Source organism: Gambusia affinis, linkage group LG13 (assembly GCF_019740435.1).
Source record: "Gambusia affinis linkage group LG13, SWU_Gaff_1.0, whole genome shotgun sequence".
Classification (NCBI taxonomy): domain Eukaryota; kingdom Metazoa; phylum Chordata; class Actinopteri; order Cyprinodontiformes; family Poeciliidae; genus Gambusia; species Gambusia affinis.
The window spans coordinates 16,033,425-16,050,759 of record NC_057880.1 but is presented as its reverse complement, the minus strand read 5'-3'; the positions used below and the strand labels follow the sequence as shown (position 1 = coordinate 16,050,759).

The 17,335-nt window shown below is 35.9% G+C and overlaps 2 protein-coding genes across 2 annotated transcripts; one reads left to right on the top strand and one right to left on the bottom strand.

Annotated features, from left to right (window-relative positions):
* The first annotated feature begins 135 nt into the window (after positions 1 to 135).
* hmgcll1 (3-hydroxymethyl-3-methylglutaryl-CoA lyase-like 1) lies at positions 136 to 10,929 on the top strand. The gene is made up of 9 exons (XM_044136124.1): positions 136 to 373; positions 1,171 to 1,248; positions 1,539 to 1,646; positions 1,957 to 2,052; positions 2,193 to 2,341; positions 2,702 to 2,765; positions 2,985 to 3,173; positions 8,954 to 9,079; positions 9,463 to 10,929. Exons 1-9 carry the CDS (start codon positions 278 to 280, stop codon positions 9,565 to 9,567), a joined length of 1,011 nt encoding a protein of 336 aa, XP_043992059.1. The 5' UTR covers positions 136 to 277; the 3' UTR covers positions 9,568 to 10,929.
* A 696-nt stretch (positions 10,930 to 11,625) lies between these two features.
* gfral (GDNF family receptor alpha like) lies at positions 11,626 to 16,136 on the bottom strand. The gene is made up of 9 exons (XM_044136123.1): positions 16,088 to 16,136; positions 15,787 to 15,915; positions 14,919 to 15,074; positions 14,676 to 14,735; positions 13,628 to 13,958; positions 12,595 to 12,854; positions 12,428 to 12,502; positions 12,239 to 12,320; positions 11,626 to 12,144 (listed from the first exon to the last, which is right to left on the bottom strand). Exons 1-9 carry the CDS (start codon positions 16,122 to 16,124, stop codon positions 12,081 to 12,083), a joined length of 1,194 nt encoding a protein of 397 aa, XP_043992058.1. The 5' UTR covers positions 16,125 to 16,136; the 3' UTR covers positions 11,626 to 12,080.
* Positions 16,137 to 17,335: the final 1,199 nt, after the last annotated feature.

Here is a 17,335-nt window from a genome sequence, read left to right as displayed (position 1 = left end):
GTTTGGTTCTTGGCTCATTTATTACTCTTACTTTTCTACACCGTCTCTCCTTTATGGCAGCCACCCTCCCTCCGTTGCACCAACTCTTCCTGTCAGAGATGTGGTTGCCATGACAACTGCTGAATCACTCGCCACCCAGTCTGCAGCCCTTCTCTAATGTCATCTTCCTATGCAGCATGGACGTCCACCATACAGGCCCGAATTAGTGTGCAGATTATCACAGCGATTTGCTGACACATTTTCTTTTTTCCTGAGGAGTTAAGCAGCAATCAGCCTGATGGGTAACGTACCCACTACAGTGAAGCACTGCCTGAGCTATAAGCAAATCATCGAGGAATACCCTTGGCTTAGAAGCTGGCTACAGGATGAGAAGGTGGGCATAACATTTTCCGTTCTTTTGTTGTTTTCTAATCTGCTACACATGTTCTGTGACATAACTTCCTCATTACTGAAAGGCCTCTTAGCAGCCACTCATCATACTGCTAATGCTGGTAACTTGGTAGTAGCAATTCATTGAACTGTTTCTGCTTTTCTTGATCTGTGGCAGTAATTTCACATTTAGTAAAAGCTTGAATTCATGTCATTCGGACTGTTTTTGTGTACTGGTAAGTATTACTAACATAATTGTCTAAATCATTCCATCTCAACATTTTCTTGGTGCATTTGATCTATCTACAGAAATCAAGATTTTCTTGTTTTAAGTTGGAACAATTGAAATAGACTGCAACTTTAACTTGAAATATGACTCGGAAAGCAAATTTTCCAGATAGGTTCTGAGTTCAAATTTTATATGGCTGCTTTACAAATAAACAAAGTTAAACAGATCTAGCACTTCATTAAAATTACTCATGTTTTTGAAAGTTGTTTTGAAAGTTTGGTGAAAAGCATTCCTTGTATTGATTGGCAGACTATTTATTGTTTGCGTGGACTTACCCTGATTCTTATCTTTAGCTTTGTCTTGATGACATACATTCTGAGTTTCCCTTATAATGAGTTGACAGACTTATGTATAGTTTCTCAGATTTCATGTGGCTTTGAGATATTAAGTAATTTATGTTCAGAAAAGCATGCCCTGGGGTATTCCAACACAACACTGTGGATAATTTTACAAGCTTTCATTATTATGCTGAGTAAGATTTTGCTTTAGTCAAATTTCTGTTTTCACTGCAGATCATTACCAAACATGACTATCCAGAGTTTGTGAAAATTGTTGAAGTTGGGCCAAGAGATGGACTTCAAAATGAAAAGGTATACTTTGAGTTGTCACTCACAAACCTCATTTATTTGTATGGATACTTTTTACAATTACTACATCTCTCACCCCTGAAACTATTTTTGTTTTCCATTACGCATAAACAATTTAAAAATGTCTGAGTTACCTACAGTGGAGTTTTTACTATTTTTAGCATGCTGTACATCCATTACTGCCTTCTGCAAGGTTAGGGTTTTTCAAATTAAATGCTTATACCATTTGTGTGACCCTCGCAAAAACATTGTTTAAGGATAAAACTATGGTGACCTGTATCATTGTTCCCCAGGAAATTGTTCCAACAAGGGTGAAAATCCAGCTGATAGACATGCTCTCAGCAACAGGTCTGTCTGTGATTGAGGCCACCAGCTTTGTCTCTTCAAAGTGGGTACCCCAGGTAATAGCTCTTTTTTTGTGCACAACAGCAGAGTGCTGAGTGATTTATTAGGAACTATTTCTTGCTGCTTATGTATTGATGGAAATGTGCTCCTGTGGTTTGATCCACTGACGGTTTTTATAGTTTGTGGTCTGCTTGTTTTAGCATTCCATGCCATAAATTGCACTCCATTTATTTACTTAAAAAGAAAAAAAAATGCTCTTCAAAATTTCACATGAAACTTATTCTCTTCGTGGTGATAAATTTGTGTCACAGAACATGCTATGAAGGCTTATTGTACTTTTTCACATCTTTTTCCGCACACATTTAGATGGCAGACCACACAGATGTTGTCAAAGGAATCCAGAGAGTGCCTCATGTTCAATATCCTGTTTTGACTCCTAACATCCAAGGTTTTGAGGATGCAGTAAGCTTTTAGAGTCTTTTCAGTGTGGTCATTTGTGAAATATATAATTAAAAGCAGAATTTAGACACTCTCGTATGTTGGCTTCATACTAAGTTAGGACTTAAAAATTATTTTGAAAATAACATCTTTGATGTTTAAAGGTTGCAGCGGGTGCCACTGAAGTGGCTGTGTTCGGGTCGGCTTCAGAAACCTTCAGTAGAAGAAATATCAACTGTTCTATTTCTGAAAGCATGCTGCGGTTTGAGGAGGTCATTAGCACTGCCAAGAATCGACAAATCCCTGTTCGTGGGTTTGTATTCTAAATGTTTAATGTCACATTTAACAAAAGATGAATTACACATCTCACTATCCATATAATGTTATACTGAGTAGTAAATCTACAATGAAGGACAAAAAAAGTTTCCCTAAAGAAGAAAAACAAACCAGATAGCACAGTTCCAGATGTTAACCAGATTATTTTGAACTATGCCTAAACCACAAGTCCAAATGGACTGTAAATCTTTCCCAGTAAAGACACCACTGAGTCTTTGGAATCAAATAAGCAAAAGCTTTTGAGGTTTTTCATGTCAAAAAAAAATTGCCGGTGTTTTAGAGATTGTTTAGGTTTTTGACAGTTAAGCTTAGATAAATATACTCTTTTGTATTTCAGGTACGTTTCTTGTGCCCTTGGGTGTCCCCATGAGGGACACATCAAACCATCGCAAGTTGCTGAGGTAAAAATATATTTACACTTTTAGCACGCCTTCCATACAAAATTACTTTGCGAATTAACCACCACTGATTTCATTTTCTTGGTTCTTACTTATCAGTACGTTTCTTTTTGTTTCTTGTTCATATATTGAAGATATAAAGTTGGCAGTCTGTTTAATTGATGCTTTTCAGTGCAATTGCCTCCTTGTGACAATATTTACCACATTTTTACTATTCTTTAGGTAGCAAAACAGTTGTATGAAATGGGCTGTTATGAGATTTCCTTGGGAGATACTATTGGTGTTGGTACACCAGGCTCCATGTTCAAGATGCTGCAGAAGGTGATGAATGACGTCCCCATCAGTGCTCTTGCCGTTCACTGCCATGACACTTATGGTCAAGCACTTCCTAACATCCTTACTGCTCTTCAGGTAGGTTTCTTGATCTATGGCATGGACTATAGATCATGCCATGGATCAGCCATCATAGTTCCCTGCTTTTATTATCTCAAAAGCATTATTTTACTTCTTATAATTATTACTTTTACACATCAACTTTTGTTGTACCATTTGTCGTACTTCTGTACTTCTGTACCAAAAATGAAGGTATTTTAGGTTAGATATTCTTAGACATCCAGGATGTCTTGGAATTGATTATAATATCTGCCTTTAAGTATCTATGAGTACATTTGTTGATCTAGAAAGCTGTTGCTTAAATGTTTAATGTGGATCTTGATCTTATGACTGCATAAGCTAATATGAATGAATAATACTTTCTTCTAACTGCCAACAATGTAGAGATCAGAAGCAATGTTTAAGGTTGTGATGCATACTATCAGTTGCTAAACTGTTCCCAATCTATCTTGTTTGACATTTTTATTTAAGTTAGATTATCAAAACTAGAGACAGCATTCACTTTTTCCTTTTCAGATAAAATAACATTAACTATTTTCTTTTTTCCCTTGAAAAATGCAAAACAAAAAAAAGTGAAATTCACAGTCCTCCTGGAACAGTGAAACAGTCCACAGACAAATAGAGCTTAAAAAAAATTTTCTGTTTCTGCAAAAAACAACATTACTCATAAACAATCTGGTGAAAGAAATGCAGTAATTTGAACAAAATAAAATATTTGTTGTACTCCATATCTTGAAAATAACCTGTACAACAGGGAGCAATCACAGTGATAATAACTCACAAGAGCATAACTGTAATCAGTGGACAAGGCATCATTTGGGGTCTTTTTCACCACGTTGCCTGTAGCAAGTGCAAACCTGACACACATCCAGACATAAAACAGAGGTAAATGAGATATGGCTGTATCAGTTCTCGGGAGCACATTGTCACTGCACATGAGGAAGCTCATTGGGGGCTGGGTGGGTCAACAGATGTGAAGGGGTCAGGACAAAGGCTCACCTATTCGGTGTCTGTTGGACAAAGCAACTGGGAGTGAGGTGGATGGAAGGGCCCTGGGGGGCTCCTAACTTGTCTGTCGCTTGGCTGTTGAACTCTCTGACAATGCTGTGCTTAAAGCTGCTGGAAAATGATCCTTTTATTTGCTTTGTGCTGGGAATGTGGTGGATAGTGCTGCAGACTCAAACTCAAAAGTTTTCAAACCACCTTCTTTTCTTGATTATGCAGAAGAAAATGTACATTTTAACTGCATAATAAAATGTATAACTGCTGAAACATATTATCACATTTACAACTGATTTTGTAGTCTAAATAAGTTACAAGCTTTAGGCTGTTGAAAAGCTCAACATTGTCAGTTTTAAAAAGCAAGCATTACTAAAGCTGTTATCTTTAACAGTGGAGTGAAAGAGCATTGTGAGTCAGTGAAATTCTTTTGCGGATCGCACTCGATATGATTCATCACAGCTGCGGAATACGCAGAGAAAATAATAGCAGCCAGGGATATTTAGCTTACCGTTTGCTCACCCATAAACAAGAAGGAAATGAAAGATTTTATCATAGTTTTTCATTACTGTGTGCCAGAACTCCGCACCACCAACCGAGAGAGAAATGAATTCCCCCAGTGCTGTCAGCCCGGAGTCACCGCTTTTGTTCCTGATAAAGACATTCCTTGGTCTTTGTAACTTCTCTTTTTTTTTCCAGGAGGTCGGGGGTAGCTTTGTCTGAAACCTACTGGGGCAGATCCCACAATGACAATGTATATGGTTAGATTTCACAGGCTTGGCATGGAAATTTTCATATCCTTTCCTGCAATTTTGTTATAGTGTGCACTACTGTGTCTGGGATTTACAGTAGCCCATGTTCTCTTTACAGAATGGCTGGCACTCAGGTAGCATTAGGGGAACGTGATGTTGATTTTATTTCTTCAAGATGTCTTGCACATTTATAACATTTTGTATTATAAGAGGCAATGATCAGATTATCATGGTCAGAGTGTCAGTTGTTGCTACCTGAGCAAAGCATTTGAAAAGTTTTTTTAATTGAAATTCCATCAAAAATCTTGTAATTTTCTTTGGGCCCCCCAAAAAATAAAACAATCCCCCCCACATAAACACAAATTTTAAGCAATTACTGTATTACAATCTGCTAAACTTTAGTACTTTATTTTTCCTAATCACATCATCTTTGAATCCAGTTCTGGAATCTGTGGTGTTTAGTTTTTTACTCATAAGGTTAAATTTAAATAATTCAAACATTTTGTAAAGTCATAGTATTTATTTATTTACAAAAGCTGGTTTATTTCAGTCTAACTCTTTCTTTTGCTTTTTGTCATGTTCTGTAGATATATGTATGTCCTGACAATATGAAACACATAATCTGTGAAAAGATCTTCCCTGTGGTCACATATCAGCAGAAATGCAAATCTCTGTCAGTTTGTGCTGCTCAAGATTCTTGGTTTGCTGCACCTTTGGTGACAGAGGAAAAACAATTTACCTTTACAGGAAAACTGTTTATCCTTCGCCATCAGTGTCCATGCTAACAGCATTGGGCATTAAGAGCAGGTTCTGTTTTGGAGAAGGAGAGGTAGCCTAGCACACAGCAAGGGGCAGAGTGTGATCAGCAATTACAGGGATGTGATTGAATGTGATAAGGTTGTGTTTTAAGCCAACATTACTATGTTTAAACAAGCAAATACCAAACGTATAAATGTTCAGTTTTTCCCCAAACTATTTATTTATGGTAGAACGTTGCATTGAAATGGTATTATTTTCATTTTTAATTATTTCTCTATTTCACAGCTTTTTTTTTTTGATAGGCTCTACATTAAGATTTAAAATAATAAAATTAAAATATTTTCTACATTTTTCAATTGCATGATTCTTTGAACTTTTTGAAAGCGTTTTACTTAAGACATTCTGTATTTGGATTGAGGACATTGTTTGTTCTGGATGCAGTAAACCTACCAATGCATGAAATGGCTTGCATGAAACTTCCTTACATTTCCTTAATTTTAATACCTAAAGAAGTCGTAAAGTAAAGTGATATCCTGTGGGTTTCTTTGGCACATTACCTTTTTCTTCTTCCAGTGCTCTTTGGTTTGCTTTCTTCTTGCGAGTTTTTTTTTTTTTTTTTTTACATTTTAAGAACAAGGAGGTTAGTGTTTCACTGTAGGACATGTGTCAGTTTAGTTTTAGCTCCTTTGTTTATGTATCTCAGCTTCATATCCCGTTTTAAATAGACACTGCTTTTCCTGTGACCCATTTTTAATACTAAATTGTGATTATGTCCCTCCGAAAGCCTCATTCAGTCGTAGTTTATAATGTCGACATGCTTACCCCAAATCATTGAAGTTTGAAAAGGCACATTGTCTTTATCCAGGAATGCATTGTTTTCCACACAGCCACAGCTTAGTGAATATTATTTTTTTATGCTAAGCACACATCTGGTTTCTGGGCACTGCAAGTCTAACTAAGCGTTGGAAAGCTTAAGGACTGACCACCAGTTCCTGCATGATTAGCGGTACAGGAGATGCTGTTGAGGGGCTACATTCATGCTGAAGGCTTGTGACCTTATAGTGGTGGCAGCTTAGAGCCGGACGATTGACATGGAAGATTACAACTCTGTGTTTATTTTACAAAATAAAAAAGATCTGCCTTGAAAAGTATCCTCCTCTGGCTTTTACCAAGGCCTGGAAACCTGGTGCACGGGTAACATACACCTCCTTCTCTCCCTTTGCCAACACAAACAGCAATTACTGCTGGCTCAGACAAACCCTGAAAGAAGCAGGTTCTTGTCTGCAAGAAAAGCACCCAATTAGCTTCATTGTTCCAAAATAGCTGTAAAGGTCCTTTTTAATTTAAGTTGCCTGGTCGTGCTCCACAGGGTGGAAGCTCCATGTGACCCGAATGCCACTGAGAGGACCACTGTGTTAATTTAGTCTCACTGTAGGATCCGCTGACATCTGGCTCTGACACAGAAGCTGGAAAACAACTTTAATATTCTCATGATAGTTCCATGGACATGTGGAAAACATCCACAGACTGACTGAAACCAGAAGTTTTGGCTTTGGTGTCTTTTGGTGTGAAAATAATAGTAAACTCATGGTGACTTGGAGCATTTGCATGAAAAACAAAATACTTGTGTCTGTGGTGTCCATGTTCCCAAAATATTTTTATTTTTCCAATAATAAAGGACTGGAAACTTGATTGGCAACAATTTTTTGGCAGAATAGCTATTATTGTACTATTCATTTTTATCTGTATATTTACACTTAAATAGTGGAAGAACATATATTAAATCCTGATGCTACTGTTACTCTGAACATTTCAGAGAGAATTATTGAACAAACAGAAACTTAGTAGACAAGTGCAGGAAAATAAATTTAATTGAACGAACTAGATTTTATTTGAACTGGACAGTGATCAAAAAATATTTCCGCAAATACACCGGATTTAGCAAAATGCAAATCTCCACAGTACTATAAAACAAAAAACACAACAAACACACACACACAAATAACACATTAATGCAAAATGTTGCTATTTTTGAAAATACAAGAACGCACAAAGAACAACTACAAAAAGCATATTAAGACAATTAAACTTGGTTCTAAGATACCTATATCAAAGCGCTATGCTAGTAGGTTTATAAAAAATATCTGTCAGAAATACTAAATAAAATAGGAAGTTCTCAAAGATGCAAAGGGTGATGGAAGCATTTTAAACTATTAGTTATTAGCAGTACAGATCTAGCCTTTGTGTAATGGTGGTGATAAGACGGTTTAGCAGAAGCACTTTGTAGTTTACCCCAAGCTCACATAGGAAACAAGTGGAAGAAGGTGATATTGTCAGATATTTGCTTTACTGAAATGTAAGTGGTGATTTGTAGGTATTATTTATCACCCTGCTCACAATTTACCCATGATGAGACATGGTGGTAGCAGCATCATGCTGCATGGATGCTTTTTCTTTAATAGAAACAGTAAAGCTGCTCAGAGTTAAGGGGAAGATGGACATAGCTAAATAAAGAAAGATCCTAGAAGAATATCTTTTCGAGGCAGAAAATACTTGAGGTTTAATTAGTTATTTACCCTCAAAGGATCACAGCTTCAAACACTAAGAAATGTTTACATCAGAATCTACTCAAGCCAAGGATTTTGTTATTTACTATTCTACATGCTTTCCAGTTTTCAGTTATGCATTACTTAATGTTAGTCTGTCACCTTGAATTTTAATACAATACATTTAATTATTTCAGTGAATTTAAGTGTTGCATTTGATTCAACATATTCAAACAGTATTAAATGTATAAATATTTTTTACATTTCTATACCTAAACAAGTTCTTTTTAAACTGCAACAATGACTGGTTTGTTTTCAGTTTTGGAGACATGTCACACTGACAAGTCTGGATGATGAAAAATGGCAAGAAAGATAATCCCTGTGGTCGAGAGCAGAATAGTCCTGTAAAAACATGAGTAATCAGGAGGATCAGTAACACATAAAATGTCCTGTTCAGTATTTATAATATTCCTCTCTCAGGAACAAGACCATAATTATATAGTGCTGGCAGTGAACGATGGCAGAGAGGATGACTAGGCCATACTGTGGGACTTTTCTTTGCCCACTCATCTTCAGTAGCAAAGCCCACAGTTCTCTGGAAAAGCCGTAAAACATGACCGCAGGTCTGGCGAGGTGCAGCGCACCAGACAGAACAATTAAACAGAACAAGATTGTTCCTGGATTTAATATGATGTGAAGGTTGCTCAGAGGTGCTGAATGTCCCTGTTGTTTGTCCTCACAGATGGGAGTTTCTGTGGTGGACTCTGCAGTAGCAGGTCTTGGTGGTTGCCCGTACGCCCAGGGTTCATCTGGCAATGTTTCAACAGAGGATGTTCTTTACATGCTCCATGGCATGGGCATTGAAACTGTAAGTTTGTCTTTATAGTTCAGTTTGGCAGACCTGCTGTATATCATGTCTCAGTAATTCCCCAGAAAACCAAACCCACACAATCCTTCAGACTATATTGACATAAACTGATTGCTCTGCAAATACGCTGCTCTGTAAACGTTTATTTTTCCAATATCAATGTCTTTACACAACTTATGCAAGAGCAAGAAGGCACTGGACTTGTGCTCCCTTTAACTCTTTAACAATCCCTACCCCTGCTGGTGGAATATCTCTATTGCAGATTCATTTTTTGTTGTGTCTTTCTTTGTGCTGGAATCTAACCTGAATTGTTACTTTTTTGTTTTGCCTTGAGTAGTAGAAATATAGAAATATATTATATGCATGCTCTTTCTGTTTCGCAGGGAGTGAACCTTGACAAAGTCATAGAAACTGGTGACTTTATATGCAACGCTTTAGGTCGGAGGACAAACTCCAAGGTGGCTCAGGCAAGAAGCAGGACACTTTGAGGATGCTATGCACATTTATACAACACTTACTTTTACTGTGTATTCTGTTGTTTTTCTTTTCAGATCTGTTTTCTGCATCTATGTATTTGAATTTATTGATTCTTGTTTTTCATTTAACAAAACTTCTAACTGCTAGGACCTTGATAGTGTTCAGAACCAGTCCAAGTTGTTATGGCACCCTAGGTAGAAAGTTGATCTATGGGCTCATCTACCACCTTCCACAGCATCACTGAGCATGCTTGCGCTGTGCCTGATCATTTATTAGTCCTGCATTAATTGCAGCTAATGTTAACATTAACCAGAGTGTCAAATTCTGTTTAAATGTCCAAGAACAAATGTTTTCATCAACATGCTACATGGGATACATGCTACCATGTCTTGTTGTGAATTGTCACAGTATGCTTCTTGACAATTCACAGCAGTACTACCCAATGGGTTAAAGTATTTATTTTCCCTGCTAGATAGCAGCTACAATCTAAACCACCCAAAGAATTTTTCTAAAAATGAAGGAATCAGAGGTCCTTAACTGTTTTTGATTTTTTTTTGTCCCTGATTAAATTGACTATGATCATATTAAAGGTAAAAGTTAATTTCTATTTATTTGTGTGTCTGTGCTGCATATATAATAAAAAGATGGTGTCTAAAAAGACTCTGAATTTCAATTTGATGTTATCTAAAATAGATCACACCAGTGTATGTTTATTTTGTGCAGGGCCTTTTGAAAATCCGATAAGAGAAGATTTGAGAGGAGGAGCTCCAACAGTGCAAAGTTATGTTTCCTGTGGTTGAAGTATGTAGATGTGTGACATTTACAACCATTAATCATGGAAATTAGATCCATTTTAATTTTGGGCTTTCAATTATTCATCTTAACTGTTTTGTCCTCAGAGTTGAAAGATGATACACACTACAACTACAATTGAGCACACAAACGTAAGTTCAGTTTATCCAGAGTTGCTTTCGGGAAGTATTTCTATACCTGCTGCATTTTTAAAATTATCTGTATGTAATTCGAAATTTCTCCAAAATGAATAAATCGAATGTTTTATCAAATATCACCAATAGTTTATTCAGCTCTGCCTAAAAAATTATTATTGACCATTTTCAAATAATTTGGCTTTCGTCCAGGAGGAGTGAATGCTGCAAGTCAGTGACCTGATGCAATCTGTTACATTTTCTTAGACTTTCTTTTAACTACATTGAATAATGAACTGAATTTAATGGACTCCATGTTCAACAAGTAGAATTGATTGGAATATACAATATGTATGATTGAATTGAAATAACTTTTTTGTGACGTGCCTTGGGATCATATGTTGTGAATTGGCTTGATACAAATAGATTGAATGAGATGGCCATATTACTGGAGAGTTTTTAAATGAAACTGTTAACTATCAAAAATGTTTAAGGATTATTTTCCATAATTAAACAATATGTGCTCTTACTAATAAAAACATTTGAGAAGTTTTTAGAAGTTTATTTAATGTTTTATGTCATTTTGAAAACTGACCAGTGTAGAAAAAAGCAGATGTTTGTTCAGAAGGTACTCTACTTTTCACCTTTAGCTGAAAGATTCATAATTTTTCTGCTTACCTTGGAACTAAAATCTAATAAGCAAACAAAGTAATAATCCAGTCCTTTAATTAGATAATTATACATGGTCTTATTGAAAATAACCTTGAATCATATCAAATTACTTTCTTAGTCAGAAATCTTTTGAAATGACGTGAACATTTATTATAGGCTAAGGGGCTGTGAAACTTTTATTACGTCTGTAAATACTGCACCAGAGGACATAAAGTTGATCTTGGGACTACATGAGCAACTTTTGTAAGTCCCTGCAGCTGCAGCACATTCACTTCACATTTTTAACACCAGAAATATACCGTAGATTAAAAACAATGTTCAAAAACTTCCAAAACAAAAACATAATTTTGACATTAAGGAGTAGGTAAATAAAATGACATATTTTGTTTTACAAAATTTGGGCAATAAATCTAAAATACTGAGCATGCATTTTCTCATATCTCATTATTAAATACTATTTGTGATGCTGCATTAAAAAACTTCTCTTGCTGATGTTAAGTGGGGGGAAAAGTTCAGAACGGTGTAGTTTTGTAAGGCGCTGAATGACTCCAGGATGTGATACTCAAAATAAATTGAGTAGGGAATTTATTTTGCAACATAATAACTTCCACCAGGCAGCTACTTCCAGATACAATTATCAATTTAAAACCAAAAGGAGTAGTGACAGATACAGTTGCTAATAAAAATAGTCCTCAGAAATCATCAAGAACCAACTTCAGGTCACAGAAAATGTTCTTTCAGTTTGATTAACTTTGTGTGAACCTGACTGCTTATACAAGCTGGTAGCACCTCTTTTAAATGTCTAAAACCTTCAAACCTAATGTTCCATAAATTATTATATGATGATGAATGTACAAGGGAATAAAAACCTTTGAGAATCTGAAAAAAAAATAAACTTAAAAAATAGTCATGAAAGGGATGTTATATTATAAAATGACATGATTCACCTTCTGTTGATGGTTAGGTTTTATCTGATCTCTCCTTTTCAACCTAAAACAAAAAATGATGAAAAACAATGTTTTGCTGTTGCAACATCAGAGAAACGTCAGTCATTTAAAAGAAAATGTATACATGGTTGACATACCACATCTTACTGAGAAAAACCAGAGGTGATATTATGACAACTCCAGCAAGGAAGAGAGATGAAAAAGCATACAAGAGGTAACCTAAAAAAAAAAAAAACAATTTTTATCACATTTGTTTTATGCTTTTTGGTATTTATTATCTATTTTAGAATGAAATAAAAATAATTGAATTTCAAAAGCTGCTTTACCATATGACCACATGTGAGCCTGCTCAGATTCATTGACTTCAGGTGGTTTGGAAGGGCCGCTTTTCACCGGTTTTACTGAAAAAAACGAAAGGTTATTCAAATTCTTAGAGATATTGAAAATAATTATTTGAAACTCTTCTTTAAGGAGTAGTAAATACACTACTTACTAAAGTGCTGTCTGTTGTGGAATACTTCACGAATCGTGTTGCACATCCGCAGATGATTGCCATACACTCCTTTGCATGTGCAAGGATGATGAAGCACTGTACCCAAAGTGGCTATGAAGGCCTTTCTACATTCAGAATTTGCGCCAAGGATAAGAGCTGGATCCTTTAACGTAAAACATTCATTTTCTTGGAGATTTCTTTCACTGCATAGGATTTCTTCATGGGTCCAGCATTTGTCTTGGAGTGTTTTCAAGAGGTACCTAATGAATCAGGAAGAAAAACAACCAAACCGGCAACATGTTTTGATAAGAAGTTGACATTCCTAACAAGCGTACTGTTCTAAGAAATAACTTGAGAATGAGAACAGAACTGAATGTTCTGTGTGTACAGAACATTCTGGCATGCCCTTCATTGCAATGGGCAACATTTTTAGTAGAGATGGAATTCACAAAGTTGTATTTGTCAAAAAAAAACAACAAAACATTACATAACCCATCCCGTATTAGTAATAGATACCTACTAACTGTGCGCGGGTTAAGAAAAAGCATGCAAAAGCTCATTTAAAATTTGCTACAAAAAATGGATAAGTTCATGAAATACTGTTAAATATATCTGAACAGTTTGTGAGTCATTGCACACATTACGTTTGGAGGGGAATGGTCTCCCAGTGTACTGTACGTAAATGGTTAAATGTTGAATGGAGAATTTCTCTTAAATATTCTTGATACAAATCCAAAGATAAAATTAAGCTTCTGGTTTTGCTTTTTCAAGGGATACTTTGCCAAAATCAGTAGTATGAGGTAATCATCAATGTTTTAATGTGTTTTTTAGAACATTACAACTCGAGCTGCTTCAACCTGAACCTTTGATGTTATGTCACTGCCATCTACTTGTGGAAAGGTGAATGAACAGCAAAAGTGCTAAACCTCCATTGCCACACTGTGAACAGAACTGGAATACTTATGACCTGAACTGGAATACTTATCACAAGGAATGTAGTTACTTTTTATTTTAGAACTGGAGAAGAACCTACCTGCAGTTGCTGTCTTGGACACACTGAGTGAGCCTTTCTTGGCAGATTCTTGTCTCAACTCGACAAGCACCACTCTGCAGACCCGATTTCATGAGCAAACAGCTTTGATCTGAGTCATCACACTCACACATCACCAGCATCTCGGCCAACTGTTGAGGCATGCCTCCGTAGAACTGTTGAATTTCCCGCCGACACCTTTCATTGTCACACTGATCAGCCATGCACGCTTGAAGGACAGGTGAGAGGTGCCTGTTGCAAACAGACTCGCTCACACAAAGACCAATGCGGTCCACACAGGATCCAGAGCCTTCATGCACTGTAAGAAGCACATCTATAGCAGAGAAAGATGATATGAAATTTATGCTAAACAATAAATAAACCAGCTGCAGTTAGTCCACAACTTAGATTTCATAAAGGGACAGAGTTGATGACTTATGAAAACTCAAAAAAAAGAAGGGCTAAGAAAGGAACTAAAAATGGTTTAAGAATGAAATATCTAAAATTACAATTTAACATCAGCTAGTTTAGGGGCTACCAACAGAGTGGCACCATAACATGACAATTGGGGTTGGAAGATTATGTAGCAAATATGATACAATGTATCATATTGTTTTGGTAAACTTTGTACAATTAAGGTAAGGAAAAACAGACAAATAGAGATATTCTAGAGACTAAGGAAGAATAGATTGTTTCCAAGAGAGGAAACAAAGCAAGGCAATATAATTTCACTAAGAATGTGTAGCATTTATTTCCCTTTTCATAGATACAAAAGGGACTGAATTGTTTTTCTTTGTATGTGTGGAACAATACATTAGGCCAGTTTCTAAAAGCAGGGGATAAATATTTTTGATTTGTCACAACCCAAACCAGAAGTCTCTGAGTATTTAGTTAATACCAGAAAATGTGTCTAAAACTGTACCATTCTAATAATTTAGGTGTTAATTATTTGAGTCGTTACAGACATCTGGTGTGGAGTTCATATCAATATGCCTATTTGAAAAGGATGTACTGTATATCCCATTTTTCATAATAAATAAATCATTTTCACCATTGTCTGCTAATGTACTTGATTTCCAGTCAGTTGGTGTGATCTTCCCCTGCTGAATTGCTGTTCAAACAAGAAGACAGATAATTAGTTTTCAAACAGCAAATACTCATTAAACTGTATGCTTTTCTGGACGTACTCTACCATACATCAACCAGTGTTTATATATCTCATCACCTTTGGTAAACAAAACCATAATTTCAGACACTAATGCTTAACCCAAGCATGAATGAGAGAATACAGCACCTGGCTTTTGGAGGCATTGTGTGGCCAATAATTGTACGGAGTCACAGAGCTCCTCCTCCCATGTACACACACACCCTTGCAGGGATGGAAATTGGTCCAGTGCAGCCTGGATGGTCAAGTTACAGCTTTCTGAACCCCTTATTTGGCACCTGTCATCTTGAATATCACAAACAGAAGAGTAAGGCAGATAAACAAGGTTTTTCAGAAGCTGATGTGTGCAAGAGGTGTTTTCTACGTCATGTCAGTTTTAGATGATAAACATATTAATGATCTTTATAAGGCTCTACTATTATTGAGACTTAACCTGAGCCAGAATAACACAGAACAGATCATAAAATGCCATTATTAACTAAATGACATAAACTAAAACAACAAAAAAGTAAAGGTTTGCTCATTATTAATAATCTATTCAAAACACAAGACATACATAGAAACCATAGCTTTTGTGTAACCATCAATTATTCGGATTAATGTTAGAGAAACAATAAAAAAAATTTTAAGATTGCAATGATAAATTTCCACCTTGTCCACCTGTTATTATTTTAAAAGGAGATTACCAAAACAACATTTTATAACTACAATATCAATAAAAGGCTTTTTGATTTTTCTTAAAATTAGTGGTGAGACTGTCACTAAATTTTAAATAATTAAACAACTAAAGAACACCAAGTGTGAAATTCAGTTGTATATTAAATTTCATAACTGTGAATTAGTGAATTAATTTCAGGTTTCATAAACAAAGCTGATTTAGATGGAAACATAGTCCTTACATGGCACCTGGTTTCAAAAATCTATACCCAAAAGTAAATTTTTTAAGAGTGAAAATCCAACTGTAAGCATGTAATTTTATTCTCCTTAATATTTTTACCCTCACAGTCGCCAGCGACAAGTGCCCTCTCACAGCTGCACAAGTCTGACATGCAGGTCTCCACTGAAGCCAAAATCCCAGAAGCTGGAGATGAGAAGCTGGAACTGGATATCTCCATAAAAATAATTCCTAAAATACACATTGAAATGACATCTTTTAAATAAAATTCATTAACTATGCTGATTACAGGTGCATTAAAACTAATTACTTGTCTTGTTGAAAAGCTATTGACAAAATTTCACAGACAAAAAATGTTAAGTTTTGTTATTTGTTGAAGCAGCTTTTTGTAAAGTTTACTCACCAAGAACAAGTCCAACATCCAGATGTATCAACTGCATGCTGGCTGCTGTGATGACGACTGATTCCTCCCTGAGCCTGATCTGCTCCTGAACTGTTCCTGATCTGCTCCTCTCTGTGGAGTTCCAGCTGAAGCAGTGATTCACCACCCACAGAGTCAACATGATGCAACACATTTATTACAGCCTCTACTTGTAATCCCAAAACAGACACAAAGATGCAACATTCTGAATTTATTTACACAATTAGAGTTCTACAGTATTTAAAGATTTGGAGAATATCAGTTAATGATTTATCCAATTAAGGGTTCTGCCTTCCCATTTGGGGTTTTGGGGAGCTTCTATATTTGTGCTGTTTCTGTTTCCCTTATTAATTTATCTTATCTTCCACTTGTTTCATATGACTAAGCCATTAAAATTACATAGTCTTGCAAAACTATTCATACTTCTTGAACTCTTTTTTTCATGTCTAAATTTTGGTTGTGTCCTAATGTAAGGTAAACCTCTTCTCCTATCATATCTTTTGCAACGTTTTCTATTGCCCTGTATTCATCTCCATTCATCATCCCACTGACACAGACTCCTTGTCTCTGCTGAAGAAAACTGTTTTCATCAACATATTTCAGAGTAATTGTGATTGTCAAACTATTCAAAGTGTGCCCTGCCACTCACCCAAAGTATGACAGATGGTCAAACTCATGGAGTTTTCCAAATGGCAGCATTATGTATGTGAACCATCTGACAAGAGCATCCATGTTAGGTAAGGTTTCCATTTGTGCCATACTCTTTTCATTCTCAGATGATGGACTGGTCAGCGGTCCGTGAGATTTGCAAAGCTTGGACCATTCTCTATTGTTCTCTATAAAACCTTTAAGGGCCTCACGCAACTGCAATATTCTGATCAAACTCCACACATGGGATACACTTATTAATTTTTCTAGCACATATGGCCACGTCATAGCACAATCAAGTAATTACGTTACCTCCAGTTGTTATAAAAATGTTGTATATATCAAACATTAATTAAAAACATTTGACACCTTGAAATTGGCCTCTGTCTCTTTAAGAATCTCCTCCTCCTGCCATAAAACATTCAAGGATTCCTCAAACATGCGTGAAGGATTAAAGCAACACTTCAGTTTTTGATGACGGAAAACATTTCAACATGGCATAAAGCTAAAAAAAGAAGTACATTTCACATATTGCCCCTTGAAAGTATTTTGAAAGTTTTGCTTATTTTAATTAGTCAAGAA